Here is a 25998-nt window from a genome sequence, read left to right as displayed (position 1 = left end):
GTAGTCCACAATGTCTTATGGGACTACATATCCCAAGATCATCTGCTCCCCATTTGCAAGTCTCTACCCACTTTCCATTCAGGAAACCACAACCGAGTCTGTGCTGGGCACTAGGAGGAAAAAAACTCCCTGTGGCGATGCTGCATATAGTGTCTGTTAGAACTGCAAAGAACTTAGCCAGCTCATGGCTACAGAACATTTTTTGCAAAGCAAGGAATTTTCTGAGTTCCTGACTGTAATTTTGATCAAATAAAAATGAGTAACCTATGTGTAGCACCATTAAAAAACAATGCTCCCAACTGCAATCAAACATTTAAGTTCAATCTATAAACCTGATGAAGAATTAATTTGTTTCTAGCCTGTATTTCACAGGTTACTCATTAATAATGCAGGGCCTACCTGGAAGTTGGTAAAATATGTACTGTCAGTAGCCCTTTAGGTAAAGCACCACTGTGGCATGCTATCACAGTGTATTCATGCCTATGGGAATATACAAATAGGCCAAGAGAAGGCAAGAAGTTGTAACTCACATATAAAGTAGCTAAAGGAAAACTAATGTAGTGATATCATATGTAGCCATCTTTTGGGGCATTATGAGAAATGACTCTCCCCAAACAGGATATAATGCTAAACCTGTAGGTAAACAGGGGAACCAGACCTTTCACTTAAGCCCCGTACACACGTAGCAATTGTCGGCCGAACGATCGGCCGTCTTTTGTCCGGTGCTGTCCTGTCGGTTGAAAAGTGATAAAGACTGCACACGGATTTTGTCGGCCAACAACAGCCGACTGCAGAAGTGATGTCATGTGATGGTTAACTTTCCTTGTCTTTTTTCTTCTCTGAGCATGCCCAGTCTTGCTCATCTGCTGTTTGTCGGCCGAATTCTGTACTGACTGAGGAACAATCGGCCGTTCTGGTGTTGGCCAACAAAAATTTTAAAGCCTGCACACCAGATTCTGTTTGGCCGAAAAGTCGCAGTCGGTTGTCGGAAGCATCATACTAACAAGCCGACAATCGGCCGATCGGACGTTGGCCGAATATTTACGGCCAACAATCGCTACGTGTGTACGGGCCTTTAGTGGAAAAGTGTGTTTGAGTGATAAAGTTGGCAGTCCCTCCATCCAGGACAGGGCCTCTGTGAGCAGAGGAGATTCCCTAAAGCTAAAAAGAAAAGGAAAGGAAAAATTGTACAAGAAATGTGTATAATGTATAGTCCGCCTTACTGGGAAATGAATCAGTCATTTATTCAAAGTAATTGGGAGCAGAAGAATTACTGTAGCCAGCATATAATATACACTCACAGGACACTTTATTAGGTACACCTGTTCAATTGCTTGGTAACACATATTGCTAATCAGCCAATCACATGGCAGAAACTCAATGCATTTAGGCATCTAGATGAGGTGAAGAGGACTTGCTGAAGTTCAAACCATGCATCATAATGGGAAAGAAAGGGGATATAAGTGACTTTGAACATAGCACTGATCTATTGGGATTTTAATGCACAACCATCTCTAAGGTTTACAGAGAATGGTCCAAAAAAGAGAATGGGCAGAATGGTTTGAGATGAAAGAAAGGCAATAGTAACTCAAATAACCACAACCAAGTTATGCAGAATACCATCTCTGAATGCACAACACATTGAACCTTGAAGCAGATGGGCTACAGCAGCAGAAGACCACACTGGGTGCCACACCTGTCAATTAATAACAGGAAACTGAAGATACAATTTGCACAGGCTCACCAAAATTGGACAATAGTAGATTGGAAAAACGTTGCCTGGTCTGATGAGTCTCGATTTTAGCTGTGACTTTCAGATGGTAGGGTCAGAATTTGGCATAAACAACATGAAATTATGGATCCATCCTGCCTTGTATCAAGGGTTCAGGCTGGTAGTGTAATGGTGTGGGGGAATATTTTCTGGGCACACTTTTGGCCCCTTAGTACCAACTGAGCATCATTTAAAAGCCACGGCCTACCTAAATATTGTTGCTGACCGTGTCCATCCCTTTATGACTACAGTGTACCCATCTTCCGATGGCTACTTCCAGCATGATAATGCACCATGTCACAAAGCTCAAATCATCTCAAACTGGTTACTTGAGCATGAAAATTAGTTTACTGTACTCCAGTGGCCTCCACAGTCACCAGATCTAAATACAATGGAGCACCTTTGGAATGTGGTGGAACGGGAGATTCGCATCATGGATGTGCAGCCGACAAATATGCAGCAATTGTGTGATGCTATCATGTCAATATGGACCAAAATCTCTGAGGAATGTTTCCAACACCTTGTTGAATCTTTGCCATGAAGAATTAAGGCAGTCCTGAATGCAAAGGGGGGATCCAACCCGGTACTAGCAAGGTGTACAAAATAAAGTGGCCAGTAAGTGTATATACGTAAATATATAGATGCAGACCAGTATGGAAATAATATGAGCTTTATATAATAAAAGATTAATAATAGTACATATATCCAATGTACAAAAAAGTATTATCAGCAAGGGGCTCAACAAGAGTTCTGGTGGAATTTGATAAGGGGGCCCCCAGATCCCGTCCCCCCATGTGAATGAGTATAGGGTACATCGTACCCCTATCCATTCACCAAACAAGTGTACAAATTGAAAAAGTCACTACAAGGTTTTTGACAATTCCTTTATTAAAAAATGAAAAACATTGTTCCCCGATGTAGATCTATCATCAATCATGACGCCTGCCACACACGAAAAAAAAGATAAAAAGATAAATAACTAAAGGGGCGGAGTCATCCAGTGATGTAATCTGTTGACCTCGTCCCCTCCTTGTGATGTAACCGACCTAGCATGCTACGGTCAATGATGTCAGAAGAAGGCGGGGCCATTTTATTTCACATAAATAATTTTCTGAACGTTTTTTTTTTTTTGTTTCTTTGTATGCATGGATTGCATGGGTTGTTACCGACATGTGGTGAACATTTCATGCCAATAGCATCTTGAGAAATATATTTACCTAGAAAAATGGTAACATGTTCAATACTTATTTTATGCGCTGTATATACTGTACATATACCCAGAAGCTTTAACCACTTTACCACTGGCCACTGTGCTGCTACTGCGGCAAAGTGGCTTGTTATCGTCTGGTGACGTAGACCTACGTCACCAGACTCTCCCCTCCCTCAGATCACCGCCATTACTAGTAAAAAAAAAATAAACAATAAAAATGACAAATCTTTCCCGTAGTTAGCAAATGCAATAACTTTTGCGCAAACCCATCAAAATACGCTTATTATGATTTTTTTTACCAAAAATATGTAGCAGAAAACAAATTGGCATAAAATGTTAAAAAATTTTCATTTATAATTTTTTTTTGGGAATGTTATATATCAGAATGTAAAAAATATTGTTTTTTTTTTATGAAAGTTGTCTCTCTTTTTTTTCAAAAATCAAAAATCGCACAGGTGATCAAATACTACCAAAATAAAACTCTATTTGTGTGGAAAAAAGGACAAAAATTTAATTTGGGTACAGCGTTGCATGACCGCGCAATTGTCCATTAAAATAACACAGTGCCGAATCGCAAAATATAGCCAGGTCAGGAATGGGGTAAAATCTTCTGATCTTAAAGCGGTTAAGAATACGCTAATTGAGAATTTTTTTGTCAAAGACATGTAGCTAAATACATTTTGGCCTAAATATAGGACAAAAATTTAATATATTGGATATTTTTTAAGTGTCAAAGTAGAAAATGTAAATTTTTTTGCAACATTTTTGCTTTTTTTTATTAATATCGCAAAAAATAAAAAGCGCAGAGGTGATCAAATACCACCAAAAGAAAGCTCTGTTTGTGGGAAAAAAAGGAACTTAAATTTCATTTGGGTACGGCGTTGCATGACCGCACAATTGTCAGTTAAAGTCACGCAGTGCCAAGTTGCAAAAAGTGGCCTGGACGTAAAGCAGGAAAATCCTCCAGTGGTAAAGTGGTTAAGCAACAATTGTAAAGTATTAAAGGAGGAGTATGGCCTAAGCTTTTTTTTTGCCATACTTCTCCTATGAATCACAAGAGTTCAGTTCGTTCTTCACTCCTGTAACCCGTTTTCAGCCGCTGTTGGCTGACCTCGGGATCCACCCAGATGCCTGGACTGACACCTGACTCAGCCTCTCAGTGATCTGCTGAGCCAGCCCCTCCAGCCCCCTCCACAGGCCAGTGCTCCAGTGAGCACTGGAGGGGAGAACAGGGGACCACTGACTGACAGCAGGGACATAGGAAACACAAATGCTTAATCACCCCGCTTCTGGCCTTGATTAGCAACGGTTCTTCCATTGGGACATGTGATCTCAGATCCTCTCTCTCTTCACTTCCTCCTCTAGGATTTCCAAGCCAGTCTCCCAGAGACAGGAAGTGCTGATAAATAATTATACATATCACTGTGATATTAGCAGAAGGGTTATTAACAAATACAAACAATAGAGGGCAGCGGATCCATACACAAGATACCGCGTTAGTTACACAGTGTGTTTGCTTATTAGATAAGTGACTCTCCTGAAAAGAAAAGAATAGTTGCACACATAACATGCCTTGTCAATTTAAAGCCAACCATTCAGTCTAATCTTACTCTAAACCAAGAGTAAAATGTAAGCTGGCAATTTGTAATGGGTGCAACCCAGGTCTTATACAGTATCTAGTGGCATTTAGCCATTAAGTATTATAGGTTTTATTTTAAATACTTAGTGCCATCTAGTGGCCAGATGTACAATTTTTTTGAAAACCATTCCACTAGAAAAGGAAATAGCCTATAACATTTTATTTTTGCCTCAGTAGCACAGAACAAATGTTCATGCATTTTCACTGGACAAACTGCTATTCATATTGTTTTTTTTTTTTTATAAATACACCCCTTAATGTAGAATAATGTCACACCAAATACCACTTCAGTAACTAAATGAATTAAAGCTCCCAGGTTTATGTGTAGATACAGAATTATTTATTTAGTTGCGACACTTTTAGAATACAAAAAATGCAGTTTGTAGAATGTTTTGGGTAATGTTTTGCAATGACCCACATTGTAAGACAACCAACCCTACAAAAAATGAATGCATAAACGAGTCCCAAGTTATTTAACTAAAAATGTATTTTGTACCACCACAATTACAGCTTGCAGTAAGTGTCTGTTGCGTGGGTGACGTTTTGTGATGCCACACACTGCTGCAATAGCACAAACACCTAGTGTTAAAAAAAATCCACTTTTTAATACTATAAAATCCAGTTTGCAATAAATATCTGGTGATCCTGATGACTTTTGTAGGGTACGGGGTTGGGTATGTGTTGGGCTGTATTATACTTGGTGCGGTAACTTTCATAAGGTAAAGCAACACACAAAGTCTGAGATCCCTTCAGTCAACTCTAATTTCTTACTTCCCCCCCTCCAGCAAATTGGCCTAATCCTTGCAAACTGTACTTTGGCAGACCAATAACACCTTGTCGTTTTTTTTTTTTTTTTTTTTAATCGTTTTTTTTTTTTATCTCCTCCAGGTTTAATCTGTCTGTTATCCTTTGGATTTTCTCTCATTTTCACAATGAGATCTGGAAATTATTGGCTTCAAATTTTTGATACCTTTACCGGTTCCTTGACACTTCTTATAATTGCATTTTGTGAAATAATTGCTGTCACATACGTGTATGGAATTAAAAGGTAAACAGATTGCAATTTTACATTTATTTATGTATCTTAAACTGCTTGCTTTGTTGTAAAAATACAGAGGGTTAGGAGAGACCCATCTATGCATTAAAGATATTGATGGCCTAAAGCATTTTTTTTCTGGTACTGGCACACCTCTGCATCCATTCAGTGTACCATAGATGGATGGAACAAAAAAACATGTCTGGAGTTAGTAGCATTGTCTCATTGGACTCATGCAGAAATCCAAATCCTCATTCTGTAACCCAACAAATGTATACAGACAACAGCCTGAAAAAGAACAAGATGAAAACTCACATTTCCAGATGAAAGTGGAAAGTGCTGAAGTCCCCTCTCAGTACTACAGCAAACTATTATAGTTGTACAAAATTATTCATGAAATATTTTTATTTGCCCTCTTAATAATTTTATTTTCTTTGGCTGAAGCTGACGGTTTAGCTTGAATAAAATGTGAGCATTAAATAGGGTGTACATACTGTACACCAGGGCTTTTTTTCTCAGAAAAGAAAAAAAGACGCAGAAACTCAAACACAGCCGACCCCACCCCACCCCCCTCAAAACCCCCTCCCAAAACTGGTCAAAATTTCATTAACAGTGGGAAGGTCTTAAAGGGGCAACAAATACCAGGAGTGTATTATGTACATGGTACAGAGTTCGGTGGGGTTACACACAGAGTGCAGAGTTCAGGGGTGTGCTACGTGCAGAGTTTGGGAGTGTGCTACGTATACAATGCAGAGTTTGGTGGGGTTACACACAGAGTGCAGAGTTTAGGGGTGTGCTACGTGCAGAGTTCGGGAGTGTGCTACGTATACAATGCAGAGTTCGGTGGGGTTACACACAGAGTGCAGAGTTTAGGGGTGTGCTACGTGCAGAGTTCGGGAGTGTGCTACGTATAAAATGCAGAGTTCGGTGGGGTTACACACAGAGTGCAGAGTTTAGGGGTGTGCTACGTGCAGAGTTCGGGAGTGTGCTACGTATACAATGCAGAGTTCGGTGGGGTTACACACAGAGTGCAGAGTTTAGGGGTGTGCTACGTGCAGAGTTCGGGAGTGTGCTACGTATACAATGCAGAGTTCGGGAGTGTGCTATGTATACAGTGCAGAGTCCAGGAGTGTGCTGTGTACAGAGTTCAGGGGTGTACTACACATAGAGTACACAGTTCACCCTTCTTCCACAGCTGCTTAGTTCTGCATCCTCCATCTCACTTTTACCCCTCTTCTTCTCTAGTACCACCCCTCACACTGTAGATGGCTTGGCCTCTCTCACTTGCAGGGAGATCATCCAGTGGAGCAGTCAGCATTTGCACTGCAACCCAGGCACTGGCATCTCTTTTGTCCCCATGCTGCACTTTGAAAACACAGGAAGCCAGACCTCTGTGTTTATGAGTGATAGTGGTGAGCAGAGAGCAGAGGGCCTGAGTCAAAGGTGGTGGAACTGAGTTCCACCAAGTTCCAACTGAATAAAGCCCTACTGTACACATTTAATAAGTAATTATTGAAGTCAGAGTCAATATTTCGATTTCTGCTTAAGCCTTTATGTGACTGGTTCTTATTAAAGCCCTTTTATTATGGAGATAAGAAAAAAAAAAAGTCTTATGCTGGCAAACAGTGCACTCTAGTTACTTTTGTATTTTCCGTGGAAACATTCCACATTCCATAAAATTTTTCATTCAACTTGCCATCTACCCTATATTCAATCTGTTTGTTCACTTTATCAATTCATGTTGTGTTTTCTACTGCAATATGGTGGAAAACAATCCATTTCACTGCATTGCTGGATACTGCAATATGGTGACAGAAATCATGTGCAGTGTAAACAATTTATATAGAGACTCCTTTAGATCCCTGTTGCAGAGGCCCACATGTACAGTAAATCAGCTCTGGCCATGTGTAAATATGAACTCCTTGGCCATAAAAGTTTATTATAATGGTGCCTACCTTTTTTTCTAGTAGTTTTGCACTGACTGCTGTAGTTGCGGTGAGTGCCCTACTACTAAGAGTCCAATCCAATCCAATGTGTAGCTGTTGCCTAGCTTTTTTTCTAGCAGTTTTGCACTGAATGCTGTAGTTGCAGTGAGTGCCCTACTGCAAAGGTTGTCCACTGACTCCTATCCAACCTACTGTCTAGCTGTTGCCTAGCTTTTTTCTAGCAGTTTTGCACTGACTGCTGTAGTTGCAGTGAGTGCCCTACTGCAGAGGTAGTCCACTGACTCCTATCCAATCTACTGTCTAGCTGTTGCCTAGTTTTTTTTTCTAGCTGTTTTTCACTGACTGCACTGCAGTAACATATTGCAGTGTGTGAGACTAGTCCACTACTGCAGCACTTTTATCATAAAAATGCTGCCGTAGTGGACTCACACACTGCAATATGTTACTGCAGTGCAGTCAGTTTTATGCATTAATGCACAATCAGGATGTGAAGTGCAAAGCAAATGTCCCTGGAATTGAAGGTGTGAAGAACGAGCACTTAATGTTAAAAATGTTAATAAATAAAGATTAACATGTTTATTAAGAGATTTCTGTTGATTTTTGTGTTTTTTGGGTAATTTTTACATGTGTGAAAATATCGGCCGATACAGATATGCGATCTGCAAAATATCGATATCGGCAACAAAAAAATGATATAGGTCGATCACTAATTATTACCCATTTATATTATGTACACCTAGGAAACAATCCAGGGCTTTTTTAAGCAATCTAGTGAGCTAGCCAGAACCCCCTCTGGAGGGAGTCTATTCCACATTTCACAGCTCTTACGGCGAAGAAACCTTTCTGTATTTGGAGACGAAATCTGTTTTCCTCTAGACGTTTCTTTTACACAAAGAAAGCAATGCAAAGAGAACAGGATACTTTTTAACATAAGTACATGATATAACAGACTCATATCAGGAATATGAAATGTTGGGGTAACATATTCTTTAATGTTTTGGTGATCTGTGTGAAATATTGTACTATTTTTTGTTGCAACCTTAGCATGTTTTAACTTTTGTTGTACCTCCATAGGCAACTTTTTAGAAATGTCTCTAGGTTACCAGTTTAAAGTTACAGAGGAGGTCTAGGGCTAGAATTATTTCACTCGCTCTAACAATCGTGGTGATACCTCACATGTGTCGTTTGAACACAGTTTACATATGTGGGCGTGACTTGCAAATATGTTCGCTTCTGCGCGCAAGCTCAGAGAGACAGGGCGCTTTAAAAAAAATTTTCTTATTTATTTTACCTTTTTTTTTTTGTTTACACTGTCCCTTTATAAAAAATCTTTTATGATCACTTTTATTCCCATTACAAAGAATGTAAACATCCCTTGTAAAATAAATGAGCAGGACAGGTCCTCTTTAATGTGAGATCTGGGGTTAAAAAGACCTTAGATCTCACATCTAGCCTTAATAGCAAGAAAAAAATGGGCCCTTTAAGGCCATTGGGAGGAAGCGACATATGACGTTGTTCCGGTCCTCCAAGGCCATAGAGTCGAGTGGCCATCTTGCCCTCACTCGACTTCCTGCCTGGGACATGGGGGGATCGGATCATTTTCCCTGCTACCAACGGCCCTGGTAAGCGGGGAAAACGACCAGGAAGCGACGGGGGGGGGGCAACTCTCCTGCCGCCCATAAAAGTGATTCTGGGGTGAATCCACCGCTGGGACCACTTTTATGTGAAAGAGGACCGTCTGCCCTGTAAGAAAATACCAGGGTTATGGCGACTATTTGCTGCCACAACACCAGTATTTAACGTCAAATTACCGACGTAAAACTGCGGCGGTCCAGAAGTGGTTAAAGTATAACTTTTTATTGCTGTCTGTTCCCCCTTTAGGAAGACTTTCCCTCCCTATTTGTCCTGCTTTTCAATATCATTGAGAGTGAAAGTGAAAGAAAATCCCAAATTCTGGGTGGTCACCAGAACAGAAATAGAGGGGAAATCATCCAATAGACACACTGGTTCTGGTGACCTAAGGATTCATGCCTTGGCTATGGGACAGGAAGTGAAGGGAAATTTCTCCAATTGAACACAGATGGCAAAAAAAAAAAAAAAAAACTTGCCTCCTTTTACTGTATCCAAATTGGGAAAAAAAAGGTTTTACTTCCTTGAAGCTGAAATTACAGTGGTAGAATTTTGCTAGCTTTAGTCACCCTCAGACATCACACAATTTTCCAGGCCTTTCTCTTTTGCTTATGCTATTGTTCTATTAGAGCACTGTGACCTGATGCTGGCTGCACACTAGTAGAATTTTGTTAAAAAAAAGGTTAGTTTTAACATTTTTCATTCCATTTTCTAATCATTAGTTGGATCAGAGCCGGTTCACACTTCTGCGTGTGCCGGGTTCGCATGTCATGTCGGAGCGCACTGCTCCAACATGACATGCGATCAGCTGTGCGGTGCGAGTTTAGCCATACAGTTTGTATGGCTAAATTCGCACCGCACCCGCAGCAAAGACGCACAGGAGGCATTTTTGCTGCCGCATCAGGATCGGATCGCACAGCGGTTCACACTTGTGCGATCCGATCCTGTGCGAACTGCACGATCGCACTGCGATATGCGATCAAACTGGGGGTGTCGTTAAGATTACATTGACACCCCCAGCGGATCGCATATGGCAGTGTGAACTGCCGGGGGTGCGTGTGCGATGCGGGAACAGGCTGCGAATTCGCAGCCTTCCCGCATCGCAATAGTGTGAACCGAGCCTCAAATTGATGTTCGTTTTGGACCACAGAGATAAGAAAATTCAAAAGAGTAGGATTGAACAATTTTCTTTAACAAACAAATGTGAAGTGATTGTAAATGTTTGTTTATTATATTTTTAAAAATAACAAACATGTTATACTTACCTTCTCTGTGTAAGGGTTTTGCACAGAGCAGCCCGGATCCTTTTCTGGGGTGCCCTGGCGTTGCCCCTGGCTCCTTCTCTTATTCGGGCGCCCCCACGGAGAGCCGCTTTCTATAGGGGCCTATAGACTCCTGTTGCTGCGTCCATTGACAGAGACAGCAGAACTCCCGCCCCTCCCGTGTCAATGGATTTGATTGACAGCAGCGGGAGCCAATGGCTCCTGCTGCTATCAATCTATCCAATGAGGACCCAAGACAGCGGCTGGAGCTGCTGGGCTCGTGCTCATCGCTGGAACGATTGATTTCAGATAAGAAAAAAGGCAGGTGAAGCAGAAAAGGTTTTTCACCTTAATGCATGGAATGCATTAAGGTGAAAAACTTTGAGACTTTACAACTTTAATTGTGTATCTGTTTTTCTTCCGGAAATTTATTCCAAAATTTAATGTTAAAAGCAAACTACTTAATTTGACGTCATTGAATGTATAAAGAATTTGTGGACAAATGTTTGTTTGAAAATCTACTAGTGTATGGTAAGCTTAGTATGGTGTATGGTAAGCTTTAGCCAATGCATACTAATGTTGCAAAATTTGATTTGCATATCTAATCTTTAGTCACCTGGGTGTCATAAATAGGCTAAATAATATGCTGAAAGAAAAAAAGAAGTACTTATAAAAAAAAAAGGCTTGCTTTTAAAAAAAAAATGAGGTCATATTTTAGGAGCTATTTTTAATTCAAATTGATATTTAAATGTTTTGGGTTTAAGATTAGGAATAGTTTCATAATTTTTTAAAAATGTTGTTTAAAAGCATGTATTTAGAAAGAAAATTTAAAAAAAGGTTGTGTAGTATATTTATTTTAAATAACTTCCACCAACATTAATGTCCCCAAGGTTCAGTGAAGATATCAAATGGATGACTGGAAGATATCCAAATATATATTGGCAAGCAACGTGGAGATTTATTAGTCCAGTGCTAATGGGAGTAATGTTTTTGGCGTATATTGTTGTTCAATTTTGGACACCTTTAACTTATGAAACATGGGATCCTAGTTATGTAAGTATGTGATATAATCAAGAATAAAATCATTTTTGTTTCATTACTATTGAATAGCTATCCTTCATGGACTGGGTGTTAAGAAAATCAAAAAAACAGACAGCATTTTCACGCAAAACGTAACAATCTGCGCTAGCTTCTCCATAAATGACTACACAGTCCAAGTGTCCATTTAACAGAGAAAATGACCAATTCCACAAAACAATAGCTTTTGCTCAAACAACTGCCATTGTATGGCCTCTCTCTGCAGGCCTGTCAGTTTTCTTTCTCAAAATTTAGAATCAGCCTGTAAAGATGGGGGCTTTTTCTATAAAGGATAACAATAACAGTGGCTTAAAACGACATTAAAGCTTTTTTTAAATTATTTATTAAAATAACAAGTATGTCATACTTAACTGTCCCGATGCTGTTCTTCTGGGGTCCCCCGTCAGCGCTTTAGACTCCTTCTCTTTGCCAAGTGCCCCCATGGAAAGCTGCTCTCCATGGGGACACCCGTGCATGCTCACACCTGAGCTGTCCTGCCTGTGCATATTGACACAGGGTGGACGGTTCCGCTCCTGCTCGCTCAGCACAGCATTTGATTGACAGCAACATGAGCTAAGGGGGGAAGGCTTGGGGGGGGGCCCGGATAGTTTTTCACCCCAGAAGTTTGAGATAAGGTGAAAAACCTGAAGGCTTTAGAACCACTTTATTTATGTCATATTTTCAATAAACATAGTAGTGCAATTAACACCCAAGCTTTCCTTGGAGTTTTAACACATATATGATTGCAATTTAGGCAAAATGTAAATCCCTTTACTTTCCGGCTCAGTCAATAAACAGTCTAGGGGTCGTTGTTTTGTTTTATTTTAAATAGGGATGGGAGAAGGGAAGAGTGGGATACTCCAGAACTTGAACTATTCACAATGCTGAGGACTTCTATCTGAAAGTGCAGCAAGGTCGCAGTTTCACCTTGCCACTAGATGAATCTGAGGTAAAGTCTCTGAATACAATGCTTGCTTAGCACTTATCTTCAGGGTACTCACCTAGCACCCCCTTTCACTCCACCCATCCTCTGACTGCTCTACTCCGGGGTGGCCCCCTTCCTGGTCAGGCCCTTAGACACGATCCCCTGTACTCACGACACTGTTTTTCCAGGTTCTCCAGTGTCTCAACCCCTCTAGTCAGCTCCTTCCTTCTGGCTCACCAGGCCGACTGCCTGTGAACATACACAAACTGCTGCAGAAGAGGAGGCAGCCGCCACCCTCCTTCCGGGACTCTGCTCACCAGCCAAAGACCCTGAGCACATGTGCTCCTGGCTTTTATACCACGCTCCACCATGCACCGAGATAGCAGTCTGGCCAATCACTGGGGCTGTATCACAGCCTGTGTACCCATTGGTCAGGTTTTCTCCACTGTCCAATATGCCTTCCCATTGGACCAGTGTGAAACACTCCCCTAGACCAGGTGAATCACACACTGAGCACCATGAGCAGACCTAACTCACAGATCCTGCTCTCTGTTAAGCAGAAAGCAATTACGAATTTGCCTGCTGCTCCTCTGATGGGCAGACAGAGCCAAAACTATACTCACTCTCTAGCACCTACCTAGGAGGGTGCTACATATAATACATGCAATCTCAATGTAATCATTCAGTTTGTCTGCGTTTGATCACTAAATCATTACAAGAGACTATTGCCAAGCTCTGGAAAGTTGTTTTGCCTGGATAAAATAAAATATCAGAAGATTCTAGATGTTTCTGTTGATAAGCAAAGCTTATCACAGGCACCACTTATTCTCTTCAATAGGGATTGTGTGGATTTCATGTCTAGACAATTTGTTTGCTGTATTCTACTGATACTATGAGGTTGATTTACTAAAACTAGAGTGCAAAATCTGGTGAAGCTCTGCATGTATTCTTTATTAAAGCCTGGCCAGTCTCATTTAATCTGTTTGCCACTTGCCCTATCCTTTGCCAGAGTCTGACCACTAGGATCACTTTTTCTTAGATTTGTCATAGTTTCTTCTTGAATGCAACCTGCTCTAAGGAGAGGCAGAACAGTAGTGAGGGAGTAATGTGTTCAGGAGCTGGGGCAACCTGCAAAGGGCTGGAGAAAGCCACCGTTCTAATTCTCCTGATGACACTTATCCCACAGCTACAGGCCACTGCTATCCCCAGGGCCAGTCTACAAAGGCAGTGTGAGCTTTTTTTAACACATCTGCTGCTGACAGCACATTTATGGTCAGCAGCATCTGCCTGCAGCATATCAGCTTGTCATTTGGGTACCACATGCATGAGGAGACACAATGCAGCATCTCAATTAGGCAGCAAAAGCTCCACAATTCTCCTGCTTTCTCCTCACTTTCCACCTCTCTGCCCTCCATAAGATTATTCCAAAATCTCTCTCTTATTGTGACAAAGAGGGAAGTCTCACAAGGAGTTTAGGGGCTTAGGATACATCTTCAAGCATGAAAGAGGGTCATGGTGCCACACTGAACAGGGTCAAGCAAAGGCTTGAACCTGCTCATAATTCCCATACACCCACACCCAAATGCAGGTGCAGGTGCAGCTGCAGAAACAAAAGAAAGAAAAATGTCCCATTATCACCCCCGTGCACAGTATTTTCATGCCAGCTTGAGACAACTGTTTGCTTTGCATCTGCTCCAATTCAAACTCATAGAAGCAACCCTCCTTCCACATGGTTATGCCCTGTGCTATACCATAGTTGCAGGTACCCACCTGCCAATATTTTGCTAATATTTTTCCCAGAAAGCCATTTCTGACATCCACCAACGTTAAATATAATGTGTCTGAGTACAGACACGTGGTCTAGCAAACATGTACAGAAGCGTTACATGTTTTTGGCAGACTGGATCAATTTTCTTGCAGCTGTACCCCCCTCTCCAGTCCCATCCTCCAACTCCCCAGAATCATTAGTCCCTCCCAAGGGCACCAAAGCAATGCAATCTCCCAGGCTAAACTCTTCTATGTTGTTTTGCAGCTGGTATGCCTGGGGGGCAAGAGCCACACTGGACCAGAGCCTTTGGCAGCTCTTCAGTCCTAGGAAGACCCCTTGCCATCTTCAGCCAGGAAAGGTTGTGTGCGACAACAGCACTAACCTGCTGGTCCCCCTTCATCATTGCATGACATATGTCCTCAACCTTGAGATGCAGCATGATATAGTTAAATACCATAACTTCCGGGACATTCCCTTATCAGGTCAGAAGAGTTTGTGGCCACTATAGAAGTTCATACCCTGACAGTTTTTGCCTGGCAGAAAGGCAGCAGCATCACAAGCTGCCTGTCAACAGCCCAGTCTGTGACTCTCCTTTGATACAAGGATGGGATCTGAGGAACTGGAATTCTTTTCACCATACCATTTGCTCATCATTCAGGATGCATGCAGCATTTTGGCACCTTTTGAAGAGGCTGCCAGGATGATGAGCCATGACAAGGCAGGATATAGTTATACAATCTATCTACTGCCCTTCCTTGAGCACACACTCTATGGCCGGATAGACCAGATACTAGAGGGACATCAGCAAGAGGAAGAGTAGGGCTGCATTGAATTGATGTCTTGTCTCTTTTTCCTAAATTGTGACAAAACCAAGCTGCTTAAATACTATCCAGCAAGTGTACATTATTTGTGACTTTTGTCTTTTAGAAAATAAACTCAGATTTTTATTTCAGGATAAAACTTGCCTTACCTACCCCTCTTAAATTGCAGGCTTACCATGCATGTGTTACAAATAATACACTCTAATCTACTGTATATTTAAGGATTAAACCTACCTTGTCTCTCCCTTTTACATTGGGGCCTTACCAGCGTCAAACTCACCTGTGTCATGTTCAATGTAGAGTCTTCCCCCTGTACAAGGCAAATAGTATGCAGCAAATCAGCAACCACCATCATCGCTGCCATTTTGTGAAAGCGAAACCATTCCCTGTGGGTGCTCTGGGGAAGACAAGGTTGCTCCCTAGACAATGAACCTTGGCCCTTCTCTGAATGAGCGGGTATGTTGACCCCATTCCCTTCATTTGCCATTGAATATCCAGCCTCAATAGTTTCTTTTTCCTGTACATGACTCCGCAAGGCTCTCTGTGTCACCTCCGTAGCCAAGCCACTGCAGAGTCCAGCCTCTGCCCCTAGTGGAATCGGATTTCTTGTCTTTGACAACCAAGCTGTCTACATACGGTCACGTCACTGTAAAATATTTTTTGCTGTTGTCTCTCAAATAATACATACTAATGATTATTTCAGGATAAAACATGCCTTTTCTTCCTCTCTTATACTGCAAATCTAATAAAGCTGTCTATCTATTTGAAAACCTTCTTCATCTCCCCCACTTATATTTTGACTTTACCAATGTCCTTACAGATGGTGCATTCACTGAACAATACTTGTGGCTATTATCTCTCAAATAATACACTCTAAAAATTATTTCAAGGTCTCATCTCTCCCACACACATTACAATCGTATCCAGATTCTTGCATACTCTCCTGCCACTGTATAATATATACAGCATATACAATATAAGAAAAATTACTAGCATAGTATAAAGTCCTTTTATCTTTTATTTGTTAAAAGCAATAAAATCTCCTCATTACTGGGAGCAGAACTTCAGGGTAGCACTAGATCATCTACGCATTACATCATATTGACTACCTCAGAATCAGAAGGATAACATGTAACAAAAACACTCCATATTACATCACTGATATCCAATGCATCCCCTACACCTATTGATAAAATAAAAGGTAGGTAAATATTAGTTAGGCCTATTATCCTTGATCAAATCTGTCCTGCTGCTTTCCAGTTATAGACTGCAGTACCTTCTGCAGTATTCAAATTCATGTAATAAAGTCTCTACCTGTGCTCCTTGTCTATAGTAGCTCTGGGCCTATAATTACTATTTAAAACTGTCCTGCTGCTGGTCTATTTTTCACTGCTACATTCTTTGAGGTCTCTTTATTCATGTATCAAAAGTCCCACCTGTGCTCTTTGTCTACAGTAACTTTCGCCTTAAAATTTCTATATTAAAATGTCCTGCTACTGGCATATTTTACACTGCTGCATCATTTGCAATCACCTTAATCTTAATGAGATTTTGATAGAAGCTCCTTGGCACCCTCTAATGATGTACAGTATCTCAAAAAAGTGAGCACACCCCTCACATTTTTGTAAAATTGTTATTATATCTGTTCATGTGACAACACTGAAGAAATTACACTTTGCTACACTGTAAGGTAGTGAGTGTACAGCATGAATAACAGTGTAAACTTGCTGTCCCCTCAAAATAACTCAACACACAGTCATTAGTGTCTAAACCGCTGGCAACAAAAGTGAGTACACCCCTAAGTGCAAATGTCCAAATTGGGCCCAAAGTGTCAATATTTTGTGTGGCCACCATTATTTTCAAGCACTGCCTTAACCCTCTTGGGCATGGAGTTCACCAGAGCTTCACAGGTTGCCACTGAAGTCCTCTTCCACTCCTCCATGACGACATCATGGAGCTAGTGGATGTTAGAGACCTTGCACTCCTCCATTTTCCGTGGCCTAAAGTGGCCTGAGTGTTCAGTAGTTTTATTTTTTTAATTCTAGTTTAGAATACTAATTTACCCATTCTTAAAACTGGCCTGAATCATAATTCGGCCAGTTCGGCAGGGACCAGCCATATTTAAATCCATCTATGGCCATTACTATTCATGAGAAGTTGATCTTACAACAGAGAGGCTTCCTCTATCCACCAAAAAGCATTACAAAAAATATACTGGTTAGGTTTGTATTGCAGCCCTCACTAGCCCTGTCAAGTACCTCTGACCTCTAGTCAGCAAACAAAACAATACCTTCCATATTCTAAAGTCACCTCACCCCATTTTCTTCTTCCACAGACCTAAAATTAGCCTGCACTGTTCTTTTCAACCTAAACTTACCAACAAACACTGCCTCATTCTAGTATTTCCATTTTTGCAGTCAAAATTTAAAAAACCCTACTACATGTTTATAAACCCTTCTCACACGGTGCAGACTCCATTCCAATCAACAGGGGTCAGCTTACAGACACATCGGTGTCCGCTTGATTTATGCAGAGCAAACATGGACAGAGCCCGCTCTACTCTATGGGGGGCCAGGAGTAAACGGACTCCACTGTCTGTTTAAACCTATCTACACTCAGATCCGATCTGTCTAAATGGAAGAGGATGGATCCTCTTCCCTTTTTTTTAGTGGCTCGGATTGGACCCAGAAACCGGTGGGTGTAAATGGACAGAAGTCCGTTCACAGGTGTGCATGAACCTTCCGGTCGGGTCCAGCTGAAAAACTGATAGGCGGACCTGATTGGATTGCCTCTGTGAAAAGGCCTTATGTATTTAAATCTACATAGCATGCCTAAAATATATTTTCCTTTTTACATGTTTCTCAGGAGGTGTCATGGCTGACTGCAAGGTATTTTGAGCAAAGTTAGAGTAAGCTTGCCCAAGTCCGTCTGCATTAACATACAATGCAGAAAGCCCAACCTCTACCTCTTTAACCCTTTATTTTAAGACAGACAGTGTTCAAAACTTATTACAATTGAAGAAAAACTTCATGCACAGTATAGACAGGGTAATGGCAAACACAGCTGCCCAGCCCCCCCCCCCCCCCCCCCCAAAAAAAAACTATCTAGGATTTTTCCTTGTTGGAGGGTCAAGCATAGAGCATCTACAAAAGGTAAGCTGCGTTTTTTTTTTTTTTTTTTAAGTTATGCTATGTAAATGGGAACATGTAAGAAATATAACCCAGGTGTTATCCCAATTAGGCTGCAAATGTGAAAATACACTTTAAATCACAAGGCCACATTACACCAGCCCCAGCACCCCCCCCCCCCCCACACACACACACACACAGTCACTTGTCTATGCCACTCCTCCTATGGATTGATCTATAGTCACAGGCCTACACTGCACTCCAGCCTAAGGCAAAAGTTGAATGTATGCCTACCCTCTTCCTGGCCTCAGGTGACCAACCTACAACCCATGACCCCCCTCCTGAATCTTCTCTCACTACATGGACTAAAAAAGACAGACCTATCCCAATCCCTGAACTGTTGGCCACCCCCATCACCTATCTGACAACCAGATCCTGCAAATAAATAGAGATATTTAGCAATTGTGTTAATGAATATTTATTTTATTGTGATTAGCATTCACTGAGTGTGCATTTTTTTTTCTTTTTTCTTATGAAAGTATTAATTAGCTGACCTTAATCCCAGATCCTGTCAAATAACCTTAGAACACATTAAAAACCTACCATTGGTGTACTGGTAATGGTTTTTCTCTGAATCCTTCCAGGACGGCCTACAAGTGAGAGATTGGGGCTCCCCCCTACCGGAAACACAACCAATTTGCAGCTTATAAAAAGGTCCTACCCACACCTTGTGCTTCAGTAATCGAAAAGTAACTTTCCAACCGAAACCCAAGGGATACAGTTTTTTTTTTTTTTTTTTTTTTAAACTCACCCCTTTTTTCCAGGGTGGGAAGTAGGCCTGGCCGTCCTGGAAGGATTCAGAGAAAAACCGTTACCAGTACACTAACGGTAGGTTTTCTCCATCCTTCCAGGACGGCCTACAAGTGAGAGGATAATAAAGGAATCCACCCAGGCCTACCTTAGGGTGGGACCACTGCCTGTAAAACCTTTCGGCCAAAGGTAAGGTCTTGTTGAGACAGTAGTTCCACACGATAGTGTTTCAGGAAGGTATCCTGACTGGACCAGGTGGCTGCATGGCAGATCTGTTCCCAGGAGGCTCCAGCTTTTTCAGCCCAGGATGTTGCCGGGGCCCTTGCAGAATGTGCCTTCAGCTTTGCTGGAGTGGGAATACCTGAAATCTCATAAGACATACTAATGGCTTGTTTGATCCACCTGGAGACTGACAACTTTGAAGCTTGCAGTCCCTTTCTTGGTCCAGAGTGAAGAACCAATAAGTGACTAGACCTCCTAAACTCTTTGGTTCTCTCCAAATAAGTGAGGAGACATCTCCTTACATCTAAACAGTGAAATTGCTGCTCCTTTGCCTTCTTGGGGTTCTCACAAAATGAGTGCAACACCATCTCTTGTTTCCTGTGAAAGGAAGATGCTACCTTGGGCAGATATAATGGATCTGGTCTAAGAATAACCCTGTCTGGAAAAACCAACAAAAAGGGTTCTTTAATGGACAGGCTCTGTAAATCCCCAACCCTCCTGGCTGTTGTAACCGCCACAAGGAAAGCAAGCTTTACAGACAAAATGTTAAGGGGGACCTTATCTAAAGGTTCAAAGGGGTCACTAGATAACGCCTCCAGTACCCTATTTAAATCCCACGGAGGGACTCTATTCCTTCTTATAGGGGTAGCTCTATCCCTTGCTAACAAAAATCTTTTTATTAAAGGTTCCTTAGCAAGACTTTTATCTAGAAACACAGAAAGGGCTGCTACCTGCACCCTAAGGGTGTTAACTGCCACACCCTTATCTACCCCATCCTGTAAAAATTCCAGAACAATAGGTGCAGAAATGTTTCCAAACTTTTTGAATACATTTTTCTTGTTACAGGTTTCCTACTTCGGAGGAGTGTGTCTATGACTTTATCTGAATAACCTTTGTTTTTTAGAATTTTGCGTTCAGTGACCAGGCTGCCACCAGGAAAAATTGTGGCCTGGGATGAACAATTGGTCCCTGTAGTAACAGATCTGGAAGCTCTGGGAGTTTCCAAGGGGCTGCTACTGATAGGGTCATCAGGGTCGCAAACCATGTCCTCTTGGGCCACCAAGGCGCAATCAAGATGAGACGTAGGCCTGGGAACCCACTCAGTTTCTGTAGGACTCTGGGAATCAAATTTAGAGGGGGGGAAGGCATATGCTAGTTTGAACTTCCATGGGTGCACCAGAGCATCCATGCCCAGCATGCCTTTCTGCTTTGATAGGGAGAAGAATTTTTCTACTTTCTTGTACTTCCAGGTGGCAAACAGGTCCACTTCTGGTTGGCCAATCCTTTGCACCAGCATCTGAAAAATTGTGGAATTCAGTTCCCACTCTGTTTTATAGGATGGCGACTGAGGATATCTGCTTCCCAATTGTCCTTCCCTTTTATGTGTATGTCTGACAGGGAAATCACTTTCTGCCCATGACAGAATTTCCTGAGTTGATTTTAACAGGGTGTAGAATCTGGTCCCCCCCTTATGATTCAGGTAGGCTACTGTTGTAGCATTGTCTGAGCAGATCTGGACTTCTTTCCCTGAAATGTCCCTTTCGAACGCCCTTAGGGCTTCTCCTACTGCTTTTAGTTCTCTGTAGTTGGACGAGGCTAGAGCTGTCTGAGCATCCCAGGTACCTTGAGCATGAGCTCTCCCTAGGTGAGCTCCCCACCCTCAGGTGCTTGCGTCCGTGGTGATCCTCAAAGTCTGCCACTGACCCTAAGACCTGCCTTTCCTCAAGTTCTCTGGATTTGTCCACCATTTCAAGAAAGATATAACCTGGGGGGGGGGGGGGGTCGCTTTCTCATCTAAGTACTCCTGTCTTTTGTCCCAAGAAGACAGGTGGATGAACTGAATGTCCCGTGAGTGGAGCTGGGCCCACTCTACTGCTGGGATACAGGCTGTCATTAGCCCTAGAACTCTCAGAATCTGTCTTCTTGAGCACAGAGGAAGAAGACACGCACTTTTTGTTGCGGAGATAACTTTTTCCACCTTTTCCTCCGGGAGAAAAAAGTCTTTGAGCTCTGGAATCTATCTAATAACCTAGATAGGATTGAACCTGAGCGGGCTTCATGGAAGATTTTTCTACGTTTATTAGCCAACCTAATGTTTGTAGAACCGTTAGCACTTTTAGAGTGTCTGCCCTGACTTGATCAGCAGATTGTCCAGGTATGGAATTAAGGCTAGACCCTGTAGGTGAAGATGGGCCACAGCCTCTGCCAGTACTTTTGAAAAAATCATTGGACAGGCTGCTAGGCCGAAGGGAAGGGCTCTGAACTGCCAGTGTGCAGTCCCTCCTTCTGTTACCACTGCGAATCTCAGGAATGCCTGATGTTCCGTATGAATTGGAACATGCAGGTAGGCATCCCTGAGATACAGGGTAGTCATAAAGACACTTTCCTGACTGAATAAATATTCTCCATTGAGAATTTTTTGTATATTAGGAATTTGTTTAAGTTTCTGAGATTTATGATCAGACGATACTTCCCTGAGGGTTTTGGGACTACAAAAATGTGGGAATAAAAGCCTTGGTAAAACTGGCTTACTGGCACAGGGGTTATTACCCTCTGTTCTGCCAGTTCTTGAATACCCTTTAAAAGGGCTTCCCTTTTGTGTACCTCCTTTGATGGGTAAGTCATAGTTATCTCTGATACTGGTTGAAATTAAAACTCTAGGCAGTAGCCTTCCTGAATGATCTGAAGAATATAAGGGCTGGTTGAGATGTTTTCCCACTGGGAAACAAAATGGGATAACCTGCCCCCTACCTTGATTCTGGCGTCAATTGAGCTCCTTAGAGCTGGACCAAGGTTTGCGGAACAGCAAATTACTTCTTTGCTTACCCCTTCCTAAACCCCCTTTTTTGGGTGGCCCTCTAAAGGGCCTTTGGTTTCTCTCTTGGGAGTTCCGAAAGGAATACTTCCCTTGTCTTTCTTTCCTATTAATAGGAAATGTCTTCCCTTTTTCTGAGGATCTGGATAAGGCTTCATCCAGGCCTGACACAAAAAGCAAAGGTTCTTCAAAAGGTAATGCACAAAGTTTTAGTTTGGAAGTGATATCTCCTTCCCAGGTTTTAACACATACCGATCTCCTGGCAGAATTAACAAGAGCTGCTGTTCTAGCCGAGGCTATAACAGACTCTACAGCTGAATCTGCTAGATAAGCTACAGCTTTTCCAATTACAGCCAAGGCATCTATGACGTCCTGTGACCCTTTGCTTACTGCTTTGTTTCTGGTAAGCTTCCCTATCCAGAAATCCACATTTCTAGCCATACATGTAGTTGCTAAGGCTGTGGTCATCTTATAAGAATTAGCATCCCATGCCTTCTTCAGTAGAGATTCAGTCCTACTGTCCATGACATCTCTAATATTCCCAGTATCCTCAAAAGACAAATCGAATCTTTTAGATACCTGGGCTAGAGGGGCATCTAGTTTAGGATTCGTTGTAAACTTCCCAAGTTCCTCCTCTTCAAAGGGGTACCTCCTTTTCCAGGTCTTAGGCCTGGATAGAGTGCTCCCGAGTTTTTTCCACTCCTGAAAGATTATGTCTTTCAGGGATTGGTGAATAGGGATTACTCTGGACTGGGATCTCCCCAGGCCCTTGTAAAATTTATCCTGTATGGAAGATTCTTTGGCTGGCTCAGGGATCCCTTCAGTAGCATATACTGCCTTAAGGAGCCCATCCATATCCTCTAGAGAAAAAAGATTCCTGTTCCTACTGGAACCTTCTTTTTCACTATCACTCTCCCTATTTGAGTATTTTTTAGACTATGATTTTTGATGACTTGTTCCTTCCCCTGGATCCTCTTCATCCCTAGCCTGTGCCGAGTGAATGACCTGTGACCCTGGAAGGAGGACAGAGGGACCTACTGTAGACAAAAAACTTTTCTGAGATGAAAGAATGTCCCTTGAGACTCTATCTGACTGTCCCAAACATACTGAACTTTGAGAGTCAGTTGCTGTAGCCCGAAAGGACCTAATAGTAGCCAACATTTCTTCCTGAACTGATTTAAGAAAATCTTTCATTAATTCAGATGCTTCCTGCCCTGCCACCTTATTAATACAAGTATGGCAAAAAGGTTTAGTATAAGACCTTGACAGTCTATCCCCACAGTTACCGTACTTTCTAGATGTGTTCGTTGAGGCAGAGGGGGGTCTGATAGAGGCCTCCTGAGCTGTGGATAGATCTGAAACAGTAAGAGAGATAGAATAAATAGGCAATACTCTCTATCCCAAATTTAGTATATGTGCTGCCGAGGCAAGCATAACTAACAAGGCTGTCCATAGGGAAGGCAATATAGGGCTTGACGGTCTCCTCAACATAAACTGTCATTAGGCCCCAAGAAAGTAAGGCAAAGCACTTACCCGGTTTCAAGTCACTCTTCCCTGCAGCCACCTGTACCGCTGCTCCGTCCTCAACGGAATGGGTTGCGGTAGGCTTTGTCTCTTTAGAGGCCTTCTGGCCCTTGCGAGCTGGAGAGTCCGCCATCGGTACATGCGGGTCCAGCGTCTCCTCTGTGCTGAGCTTCCTTTTCCGGAACGCTTGGCTCCGCCTCCCCTGAACGGACTTCCGGTCTCCACAACGAGGCTTGAGGCGCGCTTACCTGGCGGGATTTTCAAAAAATGTCTACCTTCTTCACCGCTGAGCCTTCAGGGAACCGACAGAGGAGACTTCTGCAGAGACAACAGGCTTCAGGCATAGAGGGTTCATTCTCTGCTAAGGTACCGACTGCCTGGACCTTTCTTGGTGACCTGCAAGATCCTTCTGGAAGGAGACAGATAGGGAGGAACCTTTCTCAGGCCATCCGTACCTGACTTACAGGGGTACCATCTGACATACACTGCCTTCAGGTAAGAAAAAACAACAAATGTTCTGGTGTAGGTTGGAAACGCAACCGAACTGAAGCACAAGGTGTGGGTGGGACCTTTTTATAAGCTGCAAATTGGTTGTGTTTCCGGTAGGGTGGAGCCCCAATCTCTCACTTGTAGGCCGTCCTGGAAGGATGAAGGAGTACTGCAAAGGTTATACTGGCGGTAACCTTATAACATTATATATTTTATTCCCATACAGGAAGAATTCCCTATGAAGAAGGTACAAAGCTATCCAGGTTGGGTTGTAACCATCTGCGTGTTGTTGGTAGCCTTACCATCCATGTGTATTCCATTAGTTGCGCTGGTTCACCACATTAAAAAGAAACTGAAAAAGAAACCAAACTATGAACCAAGAGATCATGCAAACATTTTAAATTAGAAGGAAAAAAGCTTGTGCTGTATACTTTGTGTTACTGTGAATTATATGTAAAAGATACATTATTTTCTAGATGATGAGGGTTTTTTTTGCCTGAAGTTATGATGTTAAGTAGTGTAGCAAATAAAGATTTAAAACAAAAAAAAACAAAAAAAAAACAATGCAAATGGTGGGGCATATGGTTTATAATGTATACAGAATTGTATGTAGAATTACACTAGATATTTAATGGCCGGGTAGTCTGCTTATAGCACTGACTTTAGCAGTTGGTTCTCTATATTGTAGTGGTCACCAACCATAAACAAGTTCTTACAAGACTGAATTTGCACTGTTTAGTTTGGACCAACTTACCCTTTTCATAGACATCAGATAACGGTCCAAAGAAATAGGTTATTTCAAGCTCAGTAGTTCATCCAAGAAAGATAATAGGAAGACTGTTTATATGAAATATGCTTTGGAGACAAACTTCACAAGCTGGAACTTTGTCAGACAATCTATTTCTTCATTTCAATATCTGTATAACTGAACTATCATATACAATATGCACTCATATTTCTTTTAAAGTATTTATTTCCATATTGTCTGCCACCACTCGTATGTATATTTTTCAAACCAATAAACTTTTTGAGAAGTAAGATCCTTCTTTCATCTTTGAAAAGGATCCCAAATGTTGTGAAGATGTGGCTGTAGGCCCAATTCAAAGAAGGTAAAACAAAAAGCGCGTCCAACTCCTGTTTCGCGTACAGCAACATGCTCTGTCAGTTCAGTGAGTACACCCCTCACATTTTTGAAAATATTTTATTATATCTTTTCATGTGACAACACTGAAGAAGTGACACTTTGCGAGTGTGTACAGCTTGCATAACAGTGTAAATTTTCTGTCTCCTCAAAATAACTCAACACAGCCATTAATGTAAAAACTGCTTCCAACAAAAGTGAATACACCCCTAAGTGAAAATATCTAAATTGGGCCCAAAAGTGTCAATATTTTGTGTGGTCACCATTACTGTGTGGTCCAGCACTGCCTAACCCTCTTGGACATGGAGTTCACCGGAGCTTCACAGATTGCCACTGGAGTCCTCTTCCACTCCTCCATGACGGCATCACACAGCTGGTGGATGTTATAGACCTTGCGCTCCTCCATCTTCCATTTAAGGATGCCCCACAGATGCTCAATAGGGTTTAGGTCTGGAGACATGCTTGGCCAGTCCATCACCTTTACCCTCAGCTCCTTTAACAAGGCGGTGGTCCTTTTGGAGGTGTGTTTGCTGTTGTTATCATGTTAGAATACTGCCCTGCGGCCCAGTCTCCGAAGGGAGGGATCATACTCTGCTTCAGTATGTCACAGTACATGTTGGTATTCAAGGTTCCCTCAATGAACTGTAGCTCCTCAGTGCCGGCAGCACTTATGCAGCCCCAGACCATGACACTCCCACCGCCACGCTGGACTGCAAGCAAGGCACACTTGTCTTTGTACTCCTCACCTGGTTGCCACCGGAGTGCACGGACTTCCGGGCCGTCCG

General features: G+C 42.1%; 1 protein-coding gene across 1 annotated transcript in view; it reads left to right on the top strand.

Annotated features, from left to right (window-relative positions):
- LOC309556087 (sodium-dependent neutral amino acid transporter B(0)AT3-like) overlaps nucleotides 1-24558 on the top strand; it is a 171189-nt gene extending 146631 nt beyond the window's left edge. Inside the window, exons 10-12 of the mRNA XM_082258407.1 lie at nucleotides 5509-5668; nucleotides 11384-11546; nucleotides 24299-24558. Of these exons, the coding sequence (XP_082114533.1) occupies nucleotides 5509-5668; nucleotides 11384-11546; nucleotides 24299-24478 (503 nt within the window). The 3' untranslated portion in view covers nucleotides 24479-24558. The remainder of the gene's footprint in view (nucleotides 1-5508; nucleotides 5669-11383; nucleotides 11547-24298) is intronic.
- Nucleotides 24559-25998: the final 1440 nt, after the last annotated feature.

Source organism: Pelophylax lessonae, assembly GCF_965119305.1.
Source record: "Pelophylax lessonae genome assembly, chromosome: 5".
Classification (NCBI taxonomy): domain Eukaryota; kingdom Metazoa; phylum Chordata; class Amphibia; order Anura; family Ranidae; genus Pelophylax; species Pelophylax lessonae.
This window is presented reverse-complemented; position numbering and strand designations above follow the sequence as displayed.